Source organism: Xyrauchen texanus, chromosome 31 (genome assembly GCF_025860055.1).
Source record: "Xyrauchen texanus isolate HMW12.3.18 chromosome 31, RBS_HiC_50CHRs, whole genome shotgun sequence".
Classification (NCBI taxonomy): Eukaryota; Metazoa; Chordata; class Actinopteri; order Cypriniformes; family Catostomidae; genus Xyrauchen; species Xyrauchen texanus.
This window is the reverse complement of record NC_068306.1, coordinates 12,720,623-12,744,750: the sequence shown is the minus strand read 5'-3', so window position 1 is coordinate 12,744,750 and position 24,128 is coordinate 12,720,623. Positions and strand designations below refer to the sequence as shown.

Sequence of the window (24,128 nt, the reverse complement as noted above, 5' to 3'; positions counted from 1 at the left end):
TGATACTTGGAATATTTAGTCTTATAAGTAGTGGTCAGCTGTTATGGGTTTTTCAGTGGTAGATACATTGCCATATCTAAAGGGTGGCTGTTACGTCCCCTTTTGAATGTCTTGGGGTATTAGGGAATGCAACATCAAAACTATCAATTTTAAAATAAAATAAATTGGATCACCACTACTGGACATGTGTTGAAATGAAATAGGAGACTGAAGAAAGTTAAAGTTTTGTATTGAAATAATAATGGTAAGTTGCCAATATTTACAGACACCAGTATCAAAATAAACAATTTAAAATGAACAATAGAGAGACTATTTACACAATATTTACAAAGTCAGAACGCCAGAGAGAGGGATAATGAGCGGTGCCAAATCAAAGAAATAAACAAAACCAAAACATCAGCTATCTCTCCCTCCCACAATCTCTAATCTGACTAATGAGTAAACACAAAGACAACAAATAAACAATCTTCAGCGCCGAGGCGCTCTAACTAAGCTACGCTATCTATATAAACAGAAATACAGGTGGTGGCCTGATGTGTCTATACAATCTCAAACTCTTCGGGTTGTACTATGTATGTCACATGACAAACTACAGCGGTCTGGTAAACCGCAGAAGGTCAGTTCTTGTGGATGTAGAGACAATGTCACTATACAAAAGTAACAAACAAACAAAAGTAAAACATAGCAAGAGAAAAATAGAAACGTTTTAACATTCATTAAAGAACACAAACGAGGTAAATCTCAAGTTATTAGCAAAAATTAAAAAAAATTCAAAACAATCAAAGAGTGAGCACGAGCGGAATAAATAGCAGAGCTCCCTCCTTTCACCATTTCCGGGTCTTTATACGGTGTGACGTGATCTGACTGGTTCTTCGGGTAGTGACGTAAAGTTGACTGATGATGATTGACGTGATAATCAACCAATCGTGAAACCTGAGAGTGAAAGTGGAGAAAAAATACAAACAAAACAGAGCTCTCGGGTCGTTACAGTGGCCAATGTAATGCAGTTTAAAAGTGAAGTGTGTATTTTGTTGTTGTTCATAAAATACTTCTGTAAGTTGCTTTCCCCCAAAAGTGTAAACAGTGCAGCTATGTGGCTATGGCAAGCCAAACTGACATTTTATCACGTGCAGGATATAAATTCTAGATATCAATAATTACATTTTCACTAATTAAATTAATATTTTTTTTTTATTCTTTATAAAACAATTGTGTCATTATTTACGGAAATACTCATTCTTGATATAAAAAATTGAATGTCAGCTAGTTAAAGAAAATAGTTGCTATGAAATCTAACTTTCATTAGTAGAAGTGGTAATTTCAGATATCAGCCATTCTTGTTTGGATGTGCATAAGGTCTTACCTACCTACAAATTGACTTTTGAACTGCAAATGAATGATCAAGATGGACAATATTCAAAGATTCTTAACCACAGCATATTTGGCAAGAATTGTATAACATCTGTCAATAGATACAGAATATTGACATTTATTTTGTGAACTATTAGCCAGCATAGGTTAGATGTTTTTCTGAGGAAACTACCACTTCTGTTAATGACCCTAGTGGGCGTGTCATGGGCTGATCATTACAGAAATGGTCAGATATTGGCCAATTAATCAGTCTATCACTACTTCTAATACATAATACTGACTTGTTTGGCACTGACATAGCCCCAGTGTCCTTATCATGCAAGAAAGGTCATGATTAAACTCAAATAACAGAAGAGCTGTCAGTTTTATGCCAATCACAGTATTATTTTTTTGTACCCAGGCTGATTCTGCCCTTTTATGACTCTCTGAGAACAAACTTTGTGTGACCTATTTATTGATCAATAGATCACAAATACAGTCACATTTTCTCCCATCTTTATGTGTGTGATTGACCAAATGAAATCATTTTACAAAGAGATGAAATGTTAGGCCTTTGCATCTGTGTTTACACCATTCCCCACTCTTCTCTTGCACTCATTGTTTCTCTCCCTTTCACTTGTTCTTTGGAAGATTACTGCATAATAGAGTTCCAAATGCAATACAGCTCAGCAACTGGTTTTAGGACTATAGGGATTTGGCTGGACAGTTTGTCATTTTTAACACGCTCTCTTACTTTGCTGGCTTGAAAATCTTGGCTCCTCTTGCTGAGGAAAGCAATACTATTACTGTTTCTCATACTTAGGGTTAGGGATGTCAACAAAAACCTAACCCTAAGTATTAAACTCATCCCACACCATTTGTGCTCAAATTATCCCGCTTTTGTTTTGAAAAGGTGCGCTATTATTTTTCTAAGCGATTAAACACTATTTTCGCTTGGTGGATGGTAAAATGAACACACAAAAAACATTCCATAGACTACATTAAATGAGGGACGCGCGCAATGTCTAGGGACCTCAACATTATAGCGACTTGGGGGCGGCCACCTTTTACTTAATCTATCATCATGGTGGCAAGTTTTTCATGGAATACACCACAAGTATTTGTTCTCCATGTGCCTATTTACGTAAGCCCAATTGATTAAATGGCCTTAAGTATGCCTGTCCTACACGTGACATTTGGGAGGGCCCATTTTTCCCTATCTCTCAAGAACAGAAGTGAGTGACTGGACACTCATGCCACGCTCTTAGTGATTATCTAGCCAAATGTCAACCCAAAGCCCCTGAAATCAAACTCAGCCCTGTGTCACATTATGTAACTCTTGCTAGTGTCCGATATTTAGAGATGTGGGTTACCAAATTGAATATGCTTGCTAATCTTTTTATGTACAGCACCTACTAGGCACAGTCTTTTCCTAGGCGGTGCTTTCTTTTAGTCAAGAAAAATGTCCATCTGAGGAAGAGAGAGAATAACACTATTTCTAGATTAATTGGGACACATTTATAAATACGCTGGAAAGACATTGCGTCCTGGTTCCATTAAATCTCTCCAGAGCCATTCGTATGACCTGTAGTGCCTATATGTCAAGACTGACTGTGGCAGATCTTGGCACAGATTTTAATATAGCACAGAACCAGTGGCGGCTGCTGGTCTGTCAAAAAGGGGAAGCTCATTTTCGGCCTACATTATAAACTTATTTACCCTATTTTTTGCACTAAATCAATCTTAGGTGTTGATCTGCCCTGCTGTTTAATTCTAATTTTTTCCTCGTAAGGAAGACTTTCAAATGGATTCGCCAAAATCAGGTCGACAATATTAGCACCGTCTACCATCGTGCGCAGTTTCACCCGTACTGACGCTAGCCTAGCCTACTGTATGAATGAATGAATGAATGAGCGAACGCAACGAACGCTCTAAAACAAAATATATTAAACTTGGTAAAACTGAAACAAGGAATGTGGTGTATAATTGTGTGAAATGTATTATGCAAATTGACTAGCAATTTCACCAAACAAATATAAAGAAATAGGTTGCAGCAGTTTGTCTTTCGACTACACTTGAGAAATCCGTGATGGGACTGAGCTGAAATAGCTTCAGTGACTTCTTATAGTACAGATTAGCTGTCAATCAAAAGGAGATGCAGTCTTTCGACAGATCCTCCAATCATCACGCGGAAGCCCGAGTCTGGGCCAGCCCACTCCTCATTCACCCCAAGAGACGCTGAGCGTCTGGGCGGGACATAATCGCAGCATTTATCCAATGACCGTCTATTTTCGAGCACTGAAAAAAACTGTTCAGAGCAGCCCCATTGAAGTCAATGGACGCTCGGCTTCAACAGGGAAATGCACTGATGCTACGGGAATGTATGAGAAGTAAATCGAGTCAGCCGACCTGCTATATGTAATGTAGCTGATTCTGAACGAACTCGTCTTCGAGATGAACGTGTTCTAATGCATTTTTAGTCAATAAATTGTTTACACAATAGTACATATTTGACCATTATTTTTTTGACATTATAGGGGAAGCTGAGCTTCCCTTGCAGTCTTAAAGAAATCCCCACTGCACAGAACACATGCAAGAGCACTGGTTTTTCCATTTTGTTCTTTTTCTACTCATGATAAAATAGACTTTTATTTCCTCATATGGTTTGAACCGAGATCCGCAGATGTGGCTATAACATTGATTAATGAAATCCCATTTATGATGTGAATTCAAAAGCAAAAGGGGAACTCATTTAATGAGACAAGACACATATTAAAATGATTATGACAAAGGAGGCCATATTATGCTGTGAAACAGTCAGTATTTTTAATAAGCACTATTTGTAGGAGGAACTTTCAGGACCCAGTCAAAAAAGACATTGACACGGCTCACAGGATTTTTAGCGATCTGTCCAGCCTGAGTGCACACATACACACTAACATGCACGGCCATCTTACACATGCAGACATACACTGATGGCAAAAACCTTTTTAAATTGGAAACGGTCTCAGAGACCGCTCAAAGCCAGTTGAGGCTGTATTGATTAGATCAGATGCACAAATTTTGAAAACCAGTGTGGCCGCCTTTCATCTCATCTGTGTCATAATTTTGTCCAAGGAAAAGGACCCTGATTGGATTATGCTCATTAAAATGCAGATCTCTTTCATGTGCTGTCTCACTTAAAGGGGTAGTTCACCCAAAACTGAAATTTCTGTCATTAATGTACCCTCATGTTGTTCAAAACCCTTTTTACTCTCTTTTGAGAGAGTAAAATGTTAACTGAAATGTTAGTCCTCGTCACCATTCATTTTCATTGCATCTTTTTTCCTTACAATCAAAGTGAATGGTGACTTAGACTAACATTCTATAAGAATGAACTTAGTATGGGTTTTGAAACAACATGGGTGTTTAAATAAGTTTTAAGTTTTGGGTGAATTTTCCCTTCAAATCTGTGGTTCAGGTCTCATGTGTCTAATCCCTCTTCCTTTGTTGTCTCTCTACAGCCAGTGGTGTCCACCATTCCCGTGAGTGCTGTCCTTCAACACATGTCTCATATACCCGGTTTAGAATACCAACTTCTAGAAACCATGCCAACGAGGAGCACAGACACCCCAAATCATCATACGACCACATTTTACTCCTCAACTTCCTCTCGTGGGCCTGAACGGGACAGAGACAGGGATCGAGATAGAGACAAGAGGAAGGAAAAACATAAGAGAAGGTCTCGATCCAGGTCCCGATCACGATCCAGGTCTAAATCCAAAACCAAGCACTCTTTGCCCAGTGTGCACTGCACCTACAAGAGATCCAGGTACCGGCAGCAGCTTAGGAGTTGTTACATTTTTCCAAGAACTATTTAAACTGTTAAAAATGCTCATTAATTGCTAATGGCCTATGCCTGGGGCTACGTGGACTGAAATGTAATTATGTTTTTATACAGCTTTTTCCATCCTTTTAGTCTTCCTAATATGTCTAAATCTATTGCCCTTTTAAGTTCAATGTAAAACATGGTTTTAGGGCGTAAATGTTGGAATCAATCACTCAAAATGTAATTTTTCTGAAATATGTGTGGGTGGGAGGCTTGTAAGGCCATGGCGATAAATTCTCACAATATTGCAATGACACTTTAGATCCTTGTATCTGTATTTTCTATGTATTTGTGTTTACATTCATATCACTTCCTACCATTCAATTGATAAAGAAGCTTGTTGTTTAATGAGCAGAAATGTTAAACACCAGCATTTATCAGGACGTTATGTGCCAGTTCTATGCAAACTACTGAAATATTTCAAGCAAGCAGTGCATGAGAGATTGTGCAACTGATTCAGTCCATCACAGATTTTGGCCACTGTTTCAATTGTGATGCATTAAAATGTGTCATGATTTCATATGAATCATTACAGAGTGACCCCCAAAACTATTTCAACACTTTACCCACTCTAAAATTTATGAATGTCATTGCATAATATGACACAATATCAAAGGAAGCTGCTTTTTTAAAAGATGTATAGCACAAACACACATTTGTAGACGTATGTTAGGTTTGAAATTATAAAACAACAGATATGTTGTTCAAAATTAAGATAAAGTTTAAAGGTAATTGCAGAACCGACAAAAAAGTAAAGTTATTTCAAAGAAAATGTCCAGCATCATTTGTCTGCAAATGCTGCTTGGTTTTATATTTTTTATTTAATGCAATAGCATTAATGCATTTACTGAAAGTGTGCATATACTTAAGTGTTGCTGAAAGGTAAGTTACCCAAAAATGTTAATTCTGCCATCATCTATTCAACCTGAGATTGTCCCAAACCACTATGACTTACTTTCTTTCATGGAGCTCCAAAAGAGATGTTTGGTAGACATAAGTCTCAGTCACCATTCATTGTATGGAAAAAAGATGCAACGAAAGTGAATGGTGACATTTTACCTAACATCTCTTTTTGATTTCCATTAAAGAGTCATACAGGTTTGGGACAACCTCAGAGTGAATAGATGATGACAGAATTTAGATGACAGAACATTTTGGTTAAACCATCTCTTGTCCAAAAGTATCCAAATAAGTTTTGGGGCCACTTTATGCATTGTAATGTGTATCGAATTGTGAGGTAGTTGGTAGCTGATACTCATCCCTCATGGCTTGTAAAAATTTAGATCCAAGGAACTCAAGGCACCAATACACCCCCCCACCAACCTGTCAACTCTTGTTCACCCCTCAGCCGCCCTCATTTATTTAGAAATCAAGGCTGATTTGTCATTAACCACAGTTGAAGTTGCAGTAATTATAGTCCGCTCATCACGCAGTCCTGACACTCCGTAATATAATATCTGGAGATTAAATCATTTCTGCCCCAGGATTTAAATCCTTTAGAACTGTGTAAAAGGCTAGATTGAATATCCCCCTCTCTTTCTCTCTCTCTCTCTCTCTCTCTCTCTTACTTTCTCATTATTTCTCCGTCGCTCACTCTTTGACATTTGGCTTGGTTCTATTTACATGCAAGCTTGCCTAAAATTTTGACTAAGACAGGTATACTTGCTTAAGGTGAAATATCGTAAGAGTAAACAAGCTTTCTGTAACAGCAGATAAGGAGTGTCTGAGAATCCAGCCCCCTCTCCTTCTAAATTTTTTCGAAGAATAAACCTTGTGTCTATGCAAAAGAGAGATTGAGATGAGTTTAGTATGGAAGTGCTTCTTAGACTACTAATCTAGTTTGGCTGAGTCCCTGTGGGGCTCTGTAGATATCGCCCTAGCTTTAGCCATGTTCTCCAGCTAAGAGCTATGAGAAATCTTTCTATCCCTTGTGGTTTACTTATTTCTCTGTTATCGAACTGTAGTTCATCCGCTTACTTCATAGCCTCCGCACCGATGTGCTGACTGCAGAGTCCTCATTTACACAGCAATATCACCTACGTAACTGCAGCTGCTCTTAATCCAGATCTTCTCACCTCTGGACAGGCTTAATTTCTAATCAAGTCCAGCCTCACCATGCCCTGGCTATGTTGCCACAGTATCAGCCTCAGACGTCACGCACATATGGCACTTTTCCACTGCAGGTTATGGCTTGACTCAACTCTACTTGCTTTACTTTTCTGAGTTTGCTTTTCCACTGCTGTTTAGTGCCGCCTCAACGTGAGTGGGATTATTGGGTGATCGACATAGTTGCGCTGCCTCTACTGCCGTGACATCTTAAATGCAACACAAAACAATAAACAAAAACATGACCACTAGCTGTAAGCTTCTAGCTCATTGTGCTGCATAAAGCAGTTGTTGCATGGTGATTTTACACAAGTGTAACAGTTAAATTGGCCTGGTTGTTTTAGAAGCAAGCTTTCCAGTTGCTGGACAACAAAATAAAGTGAACGTACCATCCTCCATCATGGACTCCAACAACGTCAGCTGAGTCCAGGGCACTCTCCCTCCCATTGCTTGCCGGTCTAGATGGCGTCCATTTGGTCGAACCCCTTCCAGTTTTCCTTGATGGTTCTGTCGTCACTTAATTTTATACTTTTCCCTACACTGTTGGTAGTTAACCGTGTGCAGTCAACATCTGAGACACTTCCTGAACTTTTTTTTTTGTTTTGCGTCGTTCCGTTCGTCGCTAATGGGAGGAACGTCTGCACCTCGTTTATTGACCAGAGCGTGGTTTTGCACACAGCCATTTCTTTTTACAATTCGAAGGTTGCGTGAACAAATGATACTGTCATCGCTGTAGCTAATTTTAAAACTAGCAAATCCAGTGACGCTGGTAGTGACGATTCTCTCTTACCAAACAGTGGTCTGCAGGGTTTTGACATCTCGGTTCACTTGGAACCTCGACCGAGGTGGTAATAAAAAAGTACCAGGTACTATCCACAGTGGAAAACCTCCCAAAAAATAGCAGAGTCGAGTTTTACCATGAAGTGGAAAAGCCCCAATAGACCACCCAGTGTCCATTTACTAACCATCTCATTGATATAGACTGCAACTGTTGCTGCTCATTTTTTCTGATATTCATCTACATTAGTTGGTAATTAGCCAGTCAGGCTCTCAGGTCGGACTCATGGGCCATGTGGCTTTTGACCTTTTGGCCTGATTGCTGCGCAGTTGTATATGGACTATAAGTGTTTTTTACAGCATGTCAGCAGGTCTCAAAGGGTAAGCTTGTGTTCGGTTGGCTGAGGGAACCCTGTTCAAGTGTGTCTAAGTGTCGCCACTTCAGCTAAGGCAGGAACAGACTGCTGAAACTGTTCAGTTAGCACCTTTTGCACTGTTACCCCGTAATTTGAGTTCAAGTGAGCAGATTGTGAATTTAAGAGCAAGTTAATTAACTGTTGAATCTTGTGGACCGAAGAACATCGAGGCAAGGGTCTGAAGTGGATGAGTCACGTTTTCAAATGCTAGGAAATGATTATTTTTTTTAAAGAGTGCTCTCTAGATCAGGGGTCTCGTTTGAGGTCGAGGGTCAGATTGGATAAAATGGCACTTCATGTAAACCAAATAACTTTTCTTAAACTGTTGTGCATGCAAATGCATTCAACATCATTGTGCAGCCAATTCTATTTTGGCTTAATAAAATTGGTATAACTCAACTGCATGCTGATGTAATAACTTTTATCACCTTTGAGACAAAGCAAAAAGGAACTGTGTGGAATTGACTGAGATGGGAGTAGGGGAGGGCGATATTCCGGTAGACATGATAAACCGGTAGAAATTTGGCAACCGGTATACATTTTGGATTATTTGCTGTATCACAGCTACGCAAAACCATCACTGCATGCAATACATGTGCACATCATTCTATTCATGTAACACATTCTGTCTGAGAAATATAGAATGAAGGTGGAGCAGCTTTATGTGTGACTGAGGAAATTTAAGAAACTGGGTTTTTTCAGGTACTGACCACTTTTCGGCAGCCGCCCAAGCTAAATTTCAGGCGGCCAAAGCAAATTCAATTACATTAATCTCGCATTCTGAACATGCTTCTCTTCAGAAACACGCAGCTTAGTTTCACGTAATTTTTGCGCGTGCTATTTCTGAAGCATGAAACCGTGCGATAGTCCAGTTTTCTTCCTGAATGGGCTTGGGAAACTTGCGCTAAACAACCCGGTTTCTCTCTATCAAGGCACAAACATCAAAACTTGCTTGACCCATTTGAGCCTTTTACCTTAAAGGGCTATGGAGGAAGTTAAACATTTCAAACGGCGAGAGACATTCGACCTGACATTCTAAACAACACTGACGAGGAAAACAGCTAAAGCGATGTAATGCGCCCACAATTATGTGTCATCTGTCATGCAGATTTTTTAACCGCACATCACTCTTAATAAAAATTCAGTTCGAATGATGTTAGAGATTAGAAAGCAAATCGGCTTCACTTTCAGATATTCAAATATTGTTTACAGAGATGACTAATTAAACCAATAAGAGCCTAATGAAGTGTTTTATAATAATAAAACTAGTCAACAACATCAGACTGTAATGTGTAAAGTCTTAAAAAATGTAAAATTATATAAGAGGAAGTAGTTTTCATTTATAAAGTATTTAATTCAATTATTGGATTTTTCAAAAATATGCATTACAATATTGTTACTTAATAAATACATTTATTTTTTTGTATTTTTTTTATTTAACTGTATCGTGATATAAAATTTGTGATAGTGTGATATAAGATTTTGGTCATATCGCCCCCACCCCTAGATGGGAGGCTTATTAAAGGAATGTTCCCGGTTCATTTCAAGCTCAATCTAAAAACTTGATTACTTAAAAAAAAAAAAGTAGAAAATGTACACATACCTTGTTTCTTTAAAAAAAAAAAAAAAGAAGCAAATATCGCTGTTATAGGAAGGCACATGCAATGGAAGTGATTGGGGCCAGTCATTAAATGTTAAAATACAAGCTGTTCTAAAAGTGTAGCCACATAACTTAACATTAACGTTAACATGATTTCCATGTGATAAGGTTGCTTTCTAACCATATCTGTGTAATTTTAAGTGCAATATTACATAGTCATCATAATGACGTATCACCAGTAAGCCCTGTAATCCCCTATAAGTGATTTTCTCTTGAAAATCATGTAGAACAGAAATGTTATCAGACTAAAATTATGTTATCATACATGATACAATATGTATAATGTTGACGTCTAGTGGCTGTACTTTTGAATGGTTGTGCATTTTAAAGTTGGACTGGCCCCCTTTTTCTTTCAAAGAAGCACCAAAAAAAGCATTTGAAATGTAACATTAGCCTGATAATATTGTACACCGAGGAGTCTCATTTTTATTATAGCATGCATTAATAACAGGCCAATATCTCAGTTGGACTCTGTTTAATGAAATTAGTATTACTAGGCTGGAAAATAATTACAATGTGCCTGCTTTCTGCCTTCAAACATGGCCAGTCTTGTGTCTCTAATTTTTGTATTGCCTAATAGTAATGCTGCCAGTATGTAAGCTATTCACTCATTTTTATTAACTTTCTCCTGACACCTGACATCTCTTGTCTCCAACCAGCACATCAACACCAGAGACCAGTTGCAAATTCATTTTTACTGAGTATCTCTTAAGGTGTAGTGAAAAATACATGAAAAAGGAAATTCACATTGAAACGCAATTATAATAAGTGGATGCAAATGTACTTTAAAGGAAGGAAAAAAGCACTTCTTTCCTCAAATAATATCTTTGACACCCCTGCGCTAGTTTATTAATGGCTAGTGATGTCTGTTTTTCTTTCTCTCTTTACAAATATATTTATTTTTCATTCTCTCTGCCTGTTCCTGACCCCACACTTGTCATTATTTTTCTTCCTGCTAGCACCATCACAGCTTAAAGTGTGTGTGCATGAGACATTTATTTGAATTCACTTTATCCTTCTGTGTGGATATATGAAAGTATGATTACATTTCAACCTATGCACACCTGTAATTAACGCTCCATCCATGTTAGTACAGAATTGTCTTCGTCGACATAAATTGTCCATTTCCAGGATTCAGTAAGGTTTGTTTCTTAATGTTATGGAACTAAAAGTATTTTGTTCAAAAGCTTAGCCACCATTACATATAGATAAAATGAGCAAGGAAGAATTAGATTCCACTAAAACAGGAGACGTGCACCCACTGATGTGGTCGTGCCCTGCAATTAAACACAGATAGGAAAGCAGAGACTCTGTCTTCCTGTCCTTTGCAATGTCCCCAGTTCTTGTTAAAATTGCATTTGTTTTATGTGAAACAAAAGCTCAGGAGTGTCAAACTGTTTAAGCATTTTTCAAATGGGTTAAGTAAATGTTCTTAAGAGGATTGGACTATTAATTGGTCAGATGAAGAAATGATAGATATTTGAGTACTTTCTCTTAAAGGGACAGCTCACCCAAAAATACAATTAACCTGAATCGCCCAAAACGCATCTTAATACCAAGTGTAAACAGAGCCTTGATGGCAACAATAAGCCTAACTTGAATCTTTATATTTTGACTAGATTTTTTCTTTTATTTTTTCTTTAACCTGTTGATACGCAATCGACCGCACACGGTAGTGACGTCACTCTGCTTACATTTAATATATAATTTACCGTCTATAAATGTAATTAATGTTAACAAATTATGCATCTTTTCAAAGGTCTTAGGGTTCAACATTGATATCCGATTTCTGTTTTACTATAGCAATGCTTCAGAAACAGCAATTCTAGTTATTTGTGCCAGGAGTACAAATGAAAACATGCAGTATCAAAACGGGACTTCATACCTTTTTTATGAAAACATGATCGGCAGATGAATCCAGTTCGCCACACTTGGGTCAATTTTCCATGACAAGCATTCATTGAAAAACACTCCAACAATCCAATATCACTTTTTGTCCATAAAAGTGATAAATCTGAGAAATATTGATATATTCTCCATTGTGTACATGAGATCTCGCCTGAAAGAATTACCCTTCGTCATCGTTCTTCAACAAACTATGCAATCTGAGCAGCATTCATGTTGTAAAACTGTATATTATCTTATATATTAAGAGTGTCTCCAAAGTCTATTTTTAAAAATAGGGTGTAGTTTTATTCATAATAGCCAAGCAGTGCAGTCAGATTTTGTGTCGTCTTGAAAGGCGGAGCCTAAAAATTAATTCTGAAACTTGGGAAATAAAGCCCAAAGTGTCTTTTTTCCAAAAGATACTACAACTGTGTCCATACTCCAAAGGGTTCAGTAAATACAACCATTTAAGTTCAGGTATGCCATTTTCATGGTTTGTGCTCAAAAAGTGGGTGCACATCAACAGGTTAACCCCCACTTTTCTCCCATTTCTCTTCTCTCTCAGGTCTCAGTATCGTTCCCCCAGCCGACGGGATCGCCGAGCTCGCTCTTCGGAAAGAAAGCGGGACGAAAGGGAGAAAGAAAGCTATGGCTCAAGTGCCTACCGCCTTGGCAGCAACCAAGGACTGGGCAGGAAGCGCTCTAGATCAAGGTGGGTAACAATAAAGCTCTGCTGGTAGGCAGGCAGATTCTTTAGTTACAGGAAACCCCATTAGCATTTATTTATGGCACATAATATATCTGTAGACCCAACAATTATCAGTGGCAGCTGCAGCTCGCAGTGATAGCATGGATTGGTGTACAGTGGCCCCAAAAAGTATTTGGACATTTAAAACACTTAAAAATGCATGAATGTCTTTGAATTATATAATTAATTATGAAACCAAGTGGCATTTATTTTAAGTGCACTTCTCAAGCAAAGTCTTTGTTAGGTTTCAAATGATAAAACAATGAGCTTTGTGACCTGCCCGACAAAGCAACATTGGCTCAATAATGGGTTGGGGCTCAAACAGTTTGGGTCGGGACTGTCTGTTTGAATACTTTAAATACTTTATGGGGCCACTGCACTTTATCACACTCATGTCTAGATAGATTTACCTATCCAAAATGGATCTACCCTCCTCCCCAACTGCTGAAGTGATGTCTTTGCATTAACTGCAGCTGTGATAAAGCTTCATTGTAAACCCTCGAAGAGTATATCATCATGAAGAGCAGTTTTGCTGTTTGTCAGCATATGTCGGGCCGTTCACGGTCGTGGAAAGTACTTTCATAGTGTTTTCCCACAGCCTCCACCAGCATGATCTGTTCAGTCACTTTAATCTTTGAATTGAAGAGGACAGTTGTCAATCCACTCCATGACACTGCTATCTCCCTCTCTTTCATTTCCTCTACATTACCATTATTCTCATACTGTCACCTCTAAGGTGCTAAAGCACCACAGAAATAGGTCACGATGACTTCTCGCCCAGCTTTTATGTCACTGGCCTTTATCTGGGCAAACATGCTCTCTTCAGCACTCTTCACAGCTTACCCGAGCTGTTTCTTCACATTCTGCTGTGATGGAGGTTACCAAAAGTGACGACAAGCTTTTTACACATTTCCTTCAAAGGAAAAAAGGTTCAGCATCTTTCATTACACCCTCATCCCTTTTTGCTTAGATCTGAGGGATGAATTTAGGGCAACACATAGAGCACTAGAGCACTTGCGATGTTCAAGTGTAGCTGAGAACTGCACTGTAGATGTTTGGTTTAGTATGTTGAGGGGAGATAAATCACAAATGCAGAGCCTTTCTTCTATGCAAGCGAAGGATGATCCTTCCGTGAGGCTGCCCTGGATCCACCAGCAGTCATAGTCATGGAAATGCTCATTTGTTTAATAGGGATGGGCACAGGTACCAGAGTTCTAAGAAATTTCAGCAATGATCGTGAGAACTCAATATTTAGTTATTGATTTATAACACAATAATTGCTTCAAACTTCTAACTTTTGAACTTAAACATTTCACACTGATCGAAATCCAGTAACAACTGCATGAAAACTTGCCGAAAAGGATGTATCTTTAATTGTGTGATTTGTTATGTGCTTGGTTGATTTATATATTGAGTACTTGAGTAGATAAAATGACCAAAATGTCTATTCTTGCTGTCATGCAAAGTAACAGTGTTGGGGAGTAACTAATTAAAGGTGCACTCAGTAACTTTTGTCTTTGTATCATTACAGTGACACTTAGCGGCTTGGATGCAGCATAATTTAAACTTAATCGTTTTTAAATTGTAAATGGTCTGCACTTATATAGCGCCTTTTTAACCATAATGGTATTCAAAGCGCTTTACACTGTGACTCATTCACCCATTCACACACACATTCATACACCAATGGCGGCAGAGCTGCCATTGGGAGCAACTTGGGGTTCAGTGTCTTGCCCAAGGACACTTCGGCATGTGGAGTCGTGTGGGCCGGGATTCGAACCAGCAACCCTGCAATTAGTTGCCGACCCACTCTACCAACTGAGCCACAGACGCCCTAGTTGCATTGAAAGTGTCAAATAAAAGGACGGTTAATGAGATTAAGCATTGTAACACTGTTAAAGGATGGGCAAGGAGGAGGTGAGAACCGGCTTGTCAACATAAATAATATTTTAATGAGAAACTTAAACCAAAAGCACAAACATAAACACACATGACGGACATGCCCGTAATTCTCTCTCTCTCGAACCATCGTCAGCGGCCTCCTTCTTCCCTCGCGCGCCTCATCAGGCCGATTGGGGACCGGGCGCGCGATATTCCGACCCGGCCCCACCCCCCTCCGCTCCACAAGCATGTAGTATTCGGCTGGCAATTCTAACATGGCATACCCATGTGCGGAAGGTTACTGATATGACTGGAGTATTCATTGTAATGTGAGTGGCCAAGATTTCCTATATATATATATATATATATATATATATATATATATATATATATATATATATATATATATATATATATATATTGCAAAATTACAATTAATGTCTTAATGTTAAACTTTTTTATTGAGGAAAAAATGACTGAGTGCACCTTTAAAAGTAGCAATACTACTCACTTTTTCAGTAGCATAACAGTAGTCCAGCTGCAGTATTTTCACAAAATTGTAGCTTTTCCAGTAACGAGCTGCATTTTCAAGGACCACTGTAGTTCACAAAATATTTAAGTGAATCGCTTCTTTCGGGCAGTATATGAAAATTAACCGGTTAGAATAAAATGATTCACTTATTTAGTGTTGAGAACTCCAATTCTTTTTAGTGAGTCTGGACACTTCATGTAAATGAACGATTTCACATAAATGATTCGCTAAAGTAACTGAGCCCCTGCAGACCTGTTAAAAGGTTCTTAAAGTGTTCAAGTTCATTGCTGCTGTTTTGTTTTTTTTTATAAGTGTATTTCGACTCGGTTTTATAGAACAGGGGGATTTATAGTTTTATTAGTTCATGTTTTGGAAAAAATGTATGTTGTATTTAATGTTGTCACTCTAATTGTTCAATTTCACCCTAATTAAATAATATCATCTGATCATTATATATTTACAAATGTTTTCTTCTTTAAATAGATTCAAGGAAGTTAGCAACTTACATTTTAGTTCTTTATAGTGTAGCTATGGTAACTACTTTTTTGTAGTTTGACTAGTTAAAAGGTGCACTCAGTAATTTTTTTCTTCATTTATAGTCATTTTTAAGCATGTTAAAATAATGAACTGAGATGAAGACTGCAGTCATATCTGTAACTTTATAAAAGCTGTTTTGATTCTACATTGAGAGGGTCCTCCCATGAGGGCTGCCATGATTATATGAGCAGCCAAATATGACTTGTTTAATCTCCGTAACCTCCCTGTTATTGGACACTTTCACTTAAGGATTCAATTAATCATGGTTGACGGTTAACAGTGAATTTCTAAAATAGCTGAACTATTGCGTTTGAATGAGGCTGCATCCACGCCCTTTGGTGTCAGTGTAGGCGTAAGTCAGAGACGACATAAAGTTAAAGGCACACCGAGTCATTTTTTAAGTTTAAGTTTAAGCCTAGGAAGCTACAGTTTTAAAGTAGCCTCCCATATTCTGCAAACTTGGTATTGGCAAACAGATGGGAAAATTGTGTCTCCAAGAACTTCATTGATTCACTCTCTTCCAAACATATTTAATCATCTTGTGACGTTACCACAGGTAATTACAGGTAAAAAATATATATATTTCTTCCAGAAAGGTCATGGCCATATTATTCAAATTAAAGTAGTCCATATACAACTAGTCTTCTGATGCATATGATAAAAATAAAATTTAAGGGATAGATTTTCTGTGATCATTTACTCAATCTCATGTTATTCCAACCTCAAATGGCTTTCTTTCATCCATGGAACACAAAAGGAGATGCTTGGCATTATATTAATCTTAAGCACTATTCACCTTTATTGCATCGTTTTTTTCCATTCAATGAAAGTGAATTAATTTTCATTTTCTCTGAACTATTCTTTCAATAGCTCTCTCTCTTTCAGATCGCCTCATGAAAAGAAGAGAAAGAGTTCAAAGTCATCACACCGTCTGAAGGGTTCATCTTGTTCGCCCTTTGCATCCCCTGACAGAGGCGGAGCAATGACCAGAGTCTCTGCAAGCCCCTCCCCTGCCACAAGCCCCGTCTCCAGCCTGGGAAGATCTAGGTAAAGGGATATCTCACTCAGATTACGTTAGTGAACAATCAGTCAGTCAAGACAGCATTTCCAACTAAACTTCAGTCTGCTCAAGTCAGAATCATAGATTTTACAACTTCAAGCATATTTTTTTACTATGTTGCAATATTAATTTAAGCTTTACCAAGAGCATTGTGGGCCTATGCTCGTGAGACACAAAGACGGCCCTTTCTGTGACTTTTTGATTTCGTAGCTAGAATGGTTTTGTTATGGTTTGACAACATGACTAATTATCTGTTGAATGAAGCAAGAAAGCATTGCACGTAAAAACACTTGTGGTGACGTTTTGATATAAAATCATTTTTGACAACGTAATATGCATGAATGTGGAAGGACACAGATCTCATTGTTTCTAAATTACGAACGGATTTTCATTCAAAAACCTGAAAGAAAACTGCTCTGAATGTAGATTATTCAATACAAGCATTTTTTTTTTTTTAAAGCAACTTTTTGAAGTTTCATCAAAAAGTTGCTTTAAACTCCCTTGGCCTTCAGCTCTTTTTTTTTATTTTCTTTTTTTTTTTTGTCCTGTTGTCATGTCTCTTCAGGCACTGGGTGAATATTTCATGGCCACCATTGGTCGCTGAATTTCAGGCCTGAGATGTCTGTGTGGGTTTATGTACTTATGTAAACTGCCAATTGGCAGACCTCTATTTATCTGTCACTCACTCTCTCTCTCTGTGTTTTTCTGTGTTTATTAAACAGGGATGGTTCTCAGGAGAAAGACAAGCAAGTGTCCTCAACTATTGTTTCTTCAGTTCAAAATAAAATCACTCAGGTATGTCATTAACAAATGATTAACTTACAAAACAGTGAATGTAAAAACTAGTTATGATTGTTTTTCAGTGGTACATTAAAAAGCATGTCTGATCAAATTATAATCTTCCATTTCCAGGCATTGTGGGTTCAAGCCTCACTTATGACAATGGAAACAAACAAAAACTAAAAGCTCGATTATATCAGTGTGAGATGAGAGATTTCCGAAAATTATAATTCTGTCACCATTTTCTCACCCTATTGTCGCTCCAAACAACTCTGACTTATGGCACTTTTCCACTGCACCTTACGGTTCGACACAACTTGACTCTACTTGCTTTACTTTCCTGAGCTTGCTTTTCCACTGCTGTTTAGTTCCGCCTCAACGTGGGTGGGATTATATACTGATCATCATAGTTGTGCCGCATCTACTGCAGTGACATCATCTTAAACGTGACACTAAACAATAACATGACCACTAGCTGTAAGCTGCTAGCTCATTGTGCTGCATAAAGCAGTTGTTGCATGGTGATTTTACACAAGTGTAACAGTTAAATTGGCCTGGTTGTTTTAGAAGCAAGCTTTCCAGTAACTGGTTAACTAAATAAAGTGAAGCTTTCAAGCAGAATATGGAGTTATCGTACCATCCTCCATTGTGGACTCAAGCCATGGCTGAGTCCAGGGCACTCTCCCTCCCATTGCTCGCCGGTCTAGATAGCGTCCATTTGGTCAAACCACTTCCTCTTTTCCTTGATGGCTCTGTAATCACTTAAAAAGAATTGTATCATCACATTTAGTATTGGCTCGGCTCGTTTGGAACCTCGACTGAGGTGGTACTAAAAAAAGTACCAGGTACTATCCACGGTGGAAAACCCCCAAAAAGGATGTCCCAGTAATACAATAGAAGCTGATTTCTAAATAGGTCAAGTTTGTCAATAACTTTTTTGCCTTGGCAAAGCCTTGTCTCATTGATGGATGGATGGATGGAAGGAAGGAAGGAAGGAAGGAAGGAAGGAAGGAAGGAAGGAAGGAAGGAAAGAAAGAAAGAAAGAAAGAAAGAAAGAAAGAAAGAAAGAAAGAAAGAAAGAAAGAAAGAAAGAAAGAAAGAAAGAAAGAACATTTTTGTTTAGGGATTTAAAAAATGACTCACATTAAAGATGGATGGATGGATGGAAGGCAGGCATTTTGGTCTTGGTTAAGGGATTTGAAAAAAATAAAAATAAACCATATCTATATTAACTGTATTGTCTAACCAACATAATGGATCATTTGTATGTTTAAAAAAGGACCCAAATGTGTCAGAAAAGTAGTCTATGTGACTGTGTTTCAGGTTGAATAATTTCTAACTTTTGGTTTAGGAGTTTAGAGCAAATCGCTTTCCAGAATGTTTAAGGAATAATAATGCAATGCTGCCTTGCAAACACAGTAATGAGCTCAATAAACAAACCAAAAAACCTTTCTTTCATTCCCTCTCTTAGTTTAATTCAGTGCGGGGGCAAAAAAAATTGTGTAGCAGGGCTGATGAGACACTTAGATGTTTAGTAAGGCTTTATTGTATGTAATTTAGAATCCAACAGTCTCAGTAGTCCATTTTTGCTGAGTGTCATGTGCTGAAACTGAGAAATACAGTGATTTGGTGCATGACCCTGGGGCAGGTGTGTGTGTGTGTATATATATATATATATATATATATATATATATATATATATATATATATATATATATATATATATATGTGTGTGCAGTGTGTGTGTGTTTACTGGAGAATAGGTGCTTGTTGCTATTGCATGCTGATTCAATGCAGCTGTCATTCTCTACAGCTCTGTTCTGATCCCTGGCCTTGTGTGGCGAGGATGAAATGCAAAGAGAGCTTTGTTCTTCATTCTTTCCCTCCCTCTACATTTTATTTAGCTTATTCTTCCACCACTGCAGAACAGAGGAATGGTAGGTCTTAGAAGCCATGGTAAGAAAACAGCAGTTGCAGAAAAGGATGATTAAAATGTGAAATAAAAGAAGATAAACAAATCTAGGGCACACTCTCAGGAGTTTCACTTACAGCAATCTGATCTTCAAAAAAAAGTCAGCTGAGTAACAGCCTTTTTATTCTATTGAAAACAAAACCGCGGTTTTGACGTGGTTTCAGATATTTGGAAACTTAATTCACTTCCCTTTTCTCCCAGTGTGCAGAATCAATTCTGACACCTCGGAACTGGGGCAAAGCTTCCAGGGGTCAGTGTCTTTTTAAAACCAGAAACTGTTGTTTGAATCAACAGAAGGTTCACCTTGATAAATAACTCGACCGACAGGCTTGTACATACATGCTTTTAAGTTACCAAGTTGTTGCATCAGGAAGTCCCTCTGTCCTGAGTTTCCCCCTCTAGCCAGGCAATGGAAACTCCAGGCTGTGCAGACCACCCGTAGATCCTGTTGTAGGGGAAGCAGGTATCAACTCTGCTCAGTTTGATCCTCGCCTGCAGCCCAACCTCACGCAGCTACAATCAGATTCTCCAGAGGAGAGTGTTCCAGCTCTGACATGCACATCCCAACTATTGATAGAGGAAGAAGTGCTCTCTGGAGGCTCTCCGGAGGAGAATGGCAGGGTTTTACGACCGGCAAATAAAAAAGCTGTAACATTAAAGGCTAGTGGAAGCGTGTTCTCTGTCTTAGCACTACTCTCTTGGGATTTTATGAACCTTATATCTGCCTGTCAGCCGAACAACAAGGGAGGCTGGTTTATGATACTCCCTGTGGAACAAAATGGTCTTTTTATTGTCTTTCTTTTCCTGTGCTTTACACTCTCCTCTTCATCCTAAAAATTCAGTGTTCTTATTTGACAGTGTTTATCATGGGCTGCATGTTGAGGGTGGTAGGTGACTGATCGTTTGATTAGAAGATGTTTATGGGGGTGGCAGAGTATAGTTCTTCATTTGAGGTCGATGGGTGATGAAAAGAATGATGAAGAGTTAAGTGTTACATAGATTCTCTAGTACATCACTGTGACTTTGGGAAGAAAATGACTCGTATAACTCACTGAGTCAGAGCATCGGTTAAAAATAGTAAAAGGAGTTCAAATAGAAAAAAGATGGTATCTAGTATCTAGGACATGGGTGGATTGCTGAGCTTTTAGCAACATTCTTCGAAATTGCTTTTATATGACATGGGCCTGTCACCATAGTGCCACCTCTGTGAACTTGAAGTGCTTCAAACATCCTTTGAACAGAAAATGTGACTAAGAATTTGGGTTATCTGTCAGATTGATGGAGGTTTAGACCCAAATGGCTACTGCAAAAAGCAGTATTTGTTCTCAGTTGCGTGTCTATTTGCTAGCTCCCGTTAGGTAATTTCACGTCAGAAAGCAACAACGTTCTCATATTATGAGGGAGAAGAGATTTGCGGTCACATTCACAGATATCCTCACACTTCATCCTGCTGTGGTCTCATAATGAGCTCCAATCATGCTGAAGATATCCTCCTTTCATTGCAATAATCTGTTCGGGTCAGCTAACGGCTTAGAGAGTCCTTTATCCCAGCTTAGTCCTGTCACTCGAATGTACTAGATCAACGTATTATGTTCGAAGAGCCATATTCTATCTTCCTTTTTGGGTACCCTTGGTTTTTAGGCTCGACATGATTAAGTTGTGGATTGTAGTAGTGCATTTTGTTGCTGTATTGCATTTCAGCTTTCGATACCGATACTGGTGTTGGAATCGGGTCCGATACTGTGCTCATGTACTTGTACTCATGTTTGTAAAAATACTCAGATAGCAAAAAACGATAACATCTGACATACAAATGTCATTCCTTAAACATTCAGTGGACAAATGAAAATCACATTATGTCCTAGAGAGATTATTTAACTTCAAAAGCTTGATTTAATGAAATAAATATGTAGTTTGCATGTACGGCATGCTTCAAATATGAGTGCTTGTGATTGTATGGAGCCAGTGTTGTGCAGACAAAGTCACAAAGTGCTCAAACCTTTTAGAGATCCTTGACACATACACTGAAAACACCATCATGAGCATTGCACGCTTTGTTCGCAGCAGATGACAGAGCAGAGCACTAATTCACTTTGTAGCACGATGCACATAGACACTACATATTTGTTAAGCAGCCTTTTGCATCTCATAGCGACTGACTTTGAAGGGAAATCGACCGGTGAACAAAGATTATCAAAAGAGCTATGCATCGACCACCCACTCCCATGACGCACTATGAATGACCCAATTGAATCAGTCTTCCTACACTCTCAAACTGCTTATGTATTTGCATGCATCTGTATATTTTGCAATAAAATACAAATATATTGTTTATATACTTAAACTAAACCTGTCAAAATAAGCTTTAAATCGTTTTTAATTTGATTGTCATTCATTGAAAGCAGCAGTTTTGAAGCTTGAAACAAATCTATGCTGGTGTGGCAGCAAAAAAGGTATTCAAGGCGTCACTGCCATTAAAAGGCATAGATGTATCAAACTGAGTCTCACTAACCATGATACTGTATGTGCGGAAGAGTGAGCGTTAATTTGTTTGTGTATTTATTTGCACATAATAATAATTATTAAGTCATTGACACCTTTGGAAATCATGCAAATTAATTTGAATGAAAACAGTGACACCATTTAATGTGCTTATTAAGTAAACAAATGCATATTCAAGTGCCAAGCAATGCAGACTGTAGCGTAACAATGGCCCTGTGGGCTCTTAGCATGCAGACGGACTCTGGATGTAGATAAGTTAGCATGCAAGTCACAGAGGATGAGAAGAGTGGGGTTGAAGAAAAGAAATCCAGCCCCGGCTCCTGATTGGCCCTGTCTTCTATAGGATGCTACTAGGCGTCTGTATACAGATTTAGCAGCTTGGATTGTCATAGTTACAATGCCAGAAGGGAATCTGAATTTCAAATCTCACCAAGTGGTCTGTAAGGTTGTTACAAATTCATAAGTTTCTGTTTTCTTGTCCTTGTGTGCTCACTTTTATTAGATTCTCTCTTCTCTTGCTTTTGCTATATTTCTCTCAGCCCTCTCTCACAACCTCTGGTACTCTTTTTTTACTCATACTAACTTTTTCTTCACTCCATTTCTTCTGCATTATAGGACCTCATGGCTAAAGTGCGGGCAATGCTGGCTGCCTCCAAAGGCCTTCAACCGAACCCTTCCTGAGAGAGTTTCAGTCTGGCTGAACAGAACATCCAGGCACGTTCCAGCTCCAACTACGTTTCGCATGACAACAACAACCTTCTGGCCAACTTCTGCACTACACTATGCTTTTATCCCTTTATGTATGGCTCATTAGATCTTGTGTTAGTTAAATGTTTTTATTTTTGCCTCCAGATTAGGCATGTTGACTCCCTTTATTTTTTAGGCATGGTGGAACCCAAGCAGGTTTAGAAAGAAACAGACCAAGCAGCAGATGGTTGGATGGCTTTTAGCTGCAAAAAGGCAACAAGAATTAAGTCATGGAGAAGTTGAGATGTAACAAATTTTAATTTCCACTTAAACTGATGACTGTGCTGTTTTCTTTGTAATATTGCCTCTGCCAGAGGTGCACAGCTATATCCTTCTGTGAAGGATAATGTTAATTTTCTCACTCTCTTACATTGTTTCCTTTTTCCAAAATAAAAGTCTTTCCTATTTAAAGTCGCAGTGTTTCTCAGTTCTTTGGATTTGGAATACGTGGCCTTCGGTTTTCCGTTTCTAAGTTTGTACAGGTCTAATTTTGCAGCTACTTTGTAAAACCTTAAACTGTCAATAAAGTTTGAATTATTGTTGGCGGTTGTGTTGCCTTACTCTCTGCAAGTGTTATGTTGTCATGTTCCCCTTCACTCCGTCTGCTTTTCATTTCCTGCACCTGCGAGACTTAGCCTTTCGACCATCAGTGCATGTATGGCATCCCAGCATGCATTCTGCATGCTGATTAGCTTTGTCTTCTGCTGAAGGGTCTGTGTGAGTGAAGCTCTCCAGAGAGGGGGAGCACAAGAGGGAATGGTGGAAATTATGGTTATTTTAAGAGAGCCTTTAATCTTGTGGCAGTATAGACCACAGACGCTGAGTGCCGTGTTTCATTTGGTCCTGTGTGAGAGTGAAATGGACTGGTTCGATATCACTGGAGCTGGTTGTTCCCATAGAATTTGTATTAATCCAGACTTCCAAGCTCTCTGGAAATGCAGAACTAACAATTCCCCATGTTGTGACTATATATAATTCCAGGGAAAAAAACTACATGCTGTAAAGTTCATTTTTGGAACACGTACCATGGTTTTTAAAACCATGATTTTTTTTTTGGCCACAATATATGCAGGTTTACTATAGTGAAACCATTGTCAATTTCCATAAGGGAAGGATAAAAGGTATTGATTGGTCTGTAAAACTATTTCAAAAAATAAATTACCTCCCTGACTTCCAAGGGGCTCCATCAAAATGATTTTATCAATAGTTTGAGATTTCATTGTGAGGTTACAAGTTTGTCAGCGTCCTTAGCTCCAATCCTTAGCTAACTCTGAACAAGACTAATTAAGAAGTCGTTTTTTTGAT

At 38.4% G+C, this 24,128-nt stretch overlaps 1 protein-coding gene across 1 annotated transcript in view; it reads left to right on the top strand.

Moving 5' to 3' along the window:
- The window catches only part of LOC127624766 (splicing factor, suppressor of white-apricot homolog), a 97,428-nt gene extending 74,092 nt beyond the window's left edge, over positions 1 to 23,336 (top strand). Inside the window, exons 15-19 of the mRNA XM_052099634.1 lie at positions 4,854 to 5,161; positions 12,630 to 12,776; positions 16,648 to 16,809; positions 17,545 to 17,617; positions 22,692 to 23,336. Of these exons, the coding sequence (XP_051955594.1) occupies positions 4,854 to 5,161; positions 12,630 to 12,776; positions 16,648 to 16,809; positions 17,545 to 17,617; positions 22,692 to 22,757 (756 nt within the window). The 3' untranslated portion in view covers positions 22,758 to 23,336. The remainder of the gene's footprint in view (positions 1 to 4,853; positions 5,162 to 12,629; positions 12,777 to 16,647; positions 16,810 to 17,544; positions 17,618 to 22,691) is intronic.
- Positions 23,337 to 24,128: the final 792 nt, after the last annotated feature.